Source organism: Sphaeroforma arctica (genome assembly GCF_001186125.1).
Source record: "Sphaeroforma arctica JP610 unplaced genomic scaffold supercont1.46, whole genome shotgun sequence".
Classification (NCBI taxonomy): Eukaryota; class Ichthyosporea; order Ichthyophonida; genus Sphaeroforma; species Sphaeroforma arctica.
In genome coordinates this window covers 102,855-105,956 of record NW_014040512.1, presented here as the reverse complement: position 1 = coordinate 105,956, position 3,102 = coordinate 102,855, and the positions used below count along the sequence as shown (strand labels likewise).

Here is a 3,102-nt window from a genome sequence, read left to right as displayed (position 1 = left end):
TATCAGAATCTTCTGGCAGCGAACGGCTCGCGACCACTATCGCATCATTAACATACTCTCTAACTTCATAACTCAGAACGGTTTACCTCAGCGGTCACCTCCCTTCTATCAGCTATCACTGATCAAGCTCCAAGAACTTCCATATGCCCAAACGTCGAAAGCCACCGTGCTTAGGTTGGGTAATCGACAGACCACACCTCGAGGCCTCGTCCGTCTAGCACCGTCCCGATATAAACGGTACACTACACGCTCGACAGTCGACACAGGCAAACTCAAGTAGTAGACTTTTATATATAGTAATATTGCCGGCTTATTGTAAATTGAGGGCCCTGCTTTTGCGCGTCAAAAATAGGGAGGTCTATTATATGTAAGCGCCACTAAAAGGCCTCTACTAGACCGTAACGGTTGTTGTTGTTTCACATGCTAAAACACCAGAAGGGCTACGTTCTTCTCTCTTCTTTTTGTCAATACCTACTGTCTATAAAGAGAGGCATGGTCCCACTCTATATATTTTATAGAATACTCTATACTCTTCTCTCCTCATTCATTTTAGATTAGTTCAATTTTTAGAATTCTATGATTTTATATTTGTCCACAATATTTCATAGAAACAAAGAGGCTATGAATATTTTCAGTGAGATCAGTGACCACAGACTCCAATCCTCCATAATCCTGGCCCTGGTCACTACCCAATAGATTCTGCTTTGCCTATATATACCCTGGGCCAGGGCCCAGCTGGGGGCCCCAGACATATTTTTGTTTTAAAAGAAAACATAAAAAAACATAAAAACACACATATGTATTTTCAAAATTCAAAAATAGTGAGAGTGAATTCTAAAGATAGAACTATGTGCTGATTCTATTTTTGTATTGCTCCTTCGGTACTTCTCAAGACAAATATATATCTAAAAGCAGAGTTCGATAAAAAACTATTCACCCAAAATTGGGTCGTAGTCCCCACTGACCCACTTCCCAGAGTCAGACTGTCAGAGTCCGACCCACCGCCGGACGCACAGGGCACACGCCAGTGTTTTTCTATAGTTTGGACATTGTACTATTGAAAGCGATGAGGCGGGTCGCAGCGGGTGTGTTCGGACATTTTTGGCTGGGAACAATTATGGTCTGTGGAGTACACTACTACTATTAATAAGTACAGTCGAAAGCACGTCACACCCCAGTTCAGAAAAGCTGCAGCGCATATAACAGTTAGAGACGTTGGCACGTATACAGACGCACATAGATACAGGATGAGTGCTTCACGATTTCAAATCGCTGCACGTCGTGCACTGACTGCTCGAAATGTTATGACCAAGCGCAGTGATGTCGCGGTCAACGCAGATGTCGCCAAGCTAGATTCCTTAGCCAAGGGCGACTGGAAGGGCTTAAGTATTGCCGAAAAGCAGGCCTGTAAGTATCATATAGTTATTCATTGTTTGAATACAGGAGATATTTCTATATTAAGTTATGGCGTATGTGTAGTATGTAGAAGATTGCCCATGGTTGTTGCTCACGTGTTTTCTAAGGCGTTTGTATCTATTTTGACCTGTCAGTATAACAGTGTCCGTCACGGGCTTCAGTTTTTTTTTTGTATAGAAAGAGCCGCGGTGCATGTATTATTCAAGTCGATATCTTTAATTGTCAAGTATATGGAGAGTTGAAGCTCGTTTTATGTAGCAACACGTATAATTCTTTTCACTCGAGTTGCCTTGTTAGAGTTTTTTTTTGCGAAATTATGAGTGTTCGATTCGAGGTTGCTGCGCAGTTCACAGGCGCCATAGTAGCACATATCTTGGAAGCATAGTAAACACATTATTTAGTGGGTCTTGTTACAATGGGCATAGCCTTTCATGCTTGGGCTGTGTGGATTGAGTCCAAATCGGAATGCAACTTACGTTGGAGCGTACGGTTTAAAATCAGGTCGGGACTTTCAAATTTGAAAGAGCTAGTCCTACACAGCAGGACTAATGATGTTATCTCGAACGGTACAGTTTGCTTATTCTGATATTGAAGACGAGTCTGTTTTGGTTTAGCTTTATTTTGTGTTCTCTTATGTCGTCTTCCCGCCTTGACGTCACGCAATGCAAGAATGAGTGTGAATATGTCGCACTGCACGCCACTCTATGGAGACACTATAGTTTACTCACTATACTTACTCTATGGAGATGCTATGATTTACTCGCTATAGGGGGATGCTATTGTTTACTCACTCTATGGGGATGTTATAGTTTACATGTTTATATACCATGTAAATTGATGAGATATATCTGACCGGATATTTTCCAAATATATTGCCACGTGTTGCAGTGTACCGTCACGACTACTCAGTAACCCGCGCAGAGGCAGGAGCTAGCACTCCTGGAGAGAAGCAGTTTGTTATCGGAGGTATTTTTGCGGTGATGGCCGTTTCAGCGGTCATTTTCCAGGGTGTCCGCACACTTACAGGTATGTTGTTTGTCGCAATGTTGCTAGTACTGTACCTGGGCTGTTGTTTGTCGCAATTTTGCTAGTACTGTACCTGGGATCAATTATGGAGTCCGAAGGTGGAGATAAGTAATCGACCTGTGCCGTAGAAAGGTGGCGGAGTTTGTTAGAGAATGGTGGTCGTCATTGGGTTCCATAGTTTTTCCGTGTGTAGAAACTACGTCACATCATGTTACATAACCACCAAATCTTGTTGACATCTTCGATCATATAAGTGGTTTCTATGTTCTGTATTTATTTCCGTAGTTGTTATAGAATAGAACATAGAATATTTATCCACTTTTGTTGAAGATACGAATAATTTAAATGTCGACGATATTCTAAGTGTATTTTCAAATATTCATTTTTAAATATTGTCGGATATATTACAGCGACGCGACAACCGATTAATCAATCTATCAATGCTGTAACTGCACAATTATTTAACTCTCTTTTTGTTGAACGCGTAATGTTTACATTAGTGAACATATGCATGCATACAAATTCATTTATACACGTACACGTTTATATATATATATGTATTATATATATTGTATTAATTATATATATATATATTATTCACGTATGTATGTATATATGTATGTATATATGTATATATATATATATATGTATATATATGTA

General features: G+C 40.0%; 1 protein-coding gene across 1 annotated transcript in view; it reads left to right on the top strand.

The window, feature by feature from the left end:
* Positions 1–1,247: 1,247 nt before the first annotated feature.
* SARC_01200 (cytochrome c oxidase subunit IV) overlaps positions 1,248–3,102 on the top strand; it is a gene marked incomplete at both ends in the record, with an annotated part of 3,532 nt that continues 1,677 nt past the window's right edge. The window contains 2 exons of the mRNA XM_014305090.1: positions 1,248–1,407; positions 2,305–2,442. Coding sequence (XP_014160565.1) covers positions 1,248–1,407; positions 2,305–2,442 — 298 coding nt within the window. The remainder of the gene's footprint in view (positions 1,408–2,304; positions 2,443–3,102) is intronic.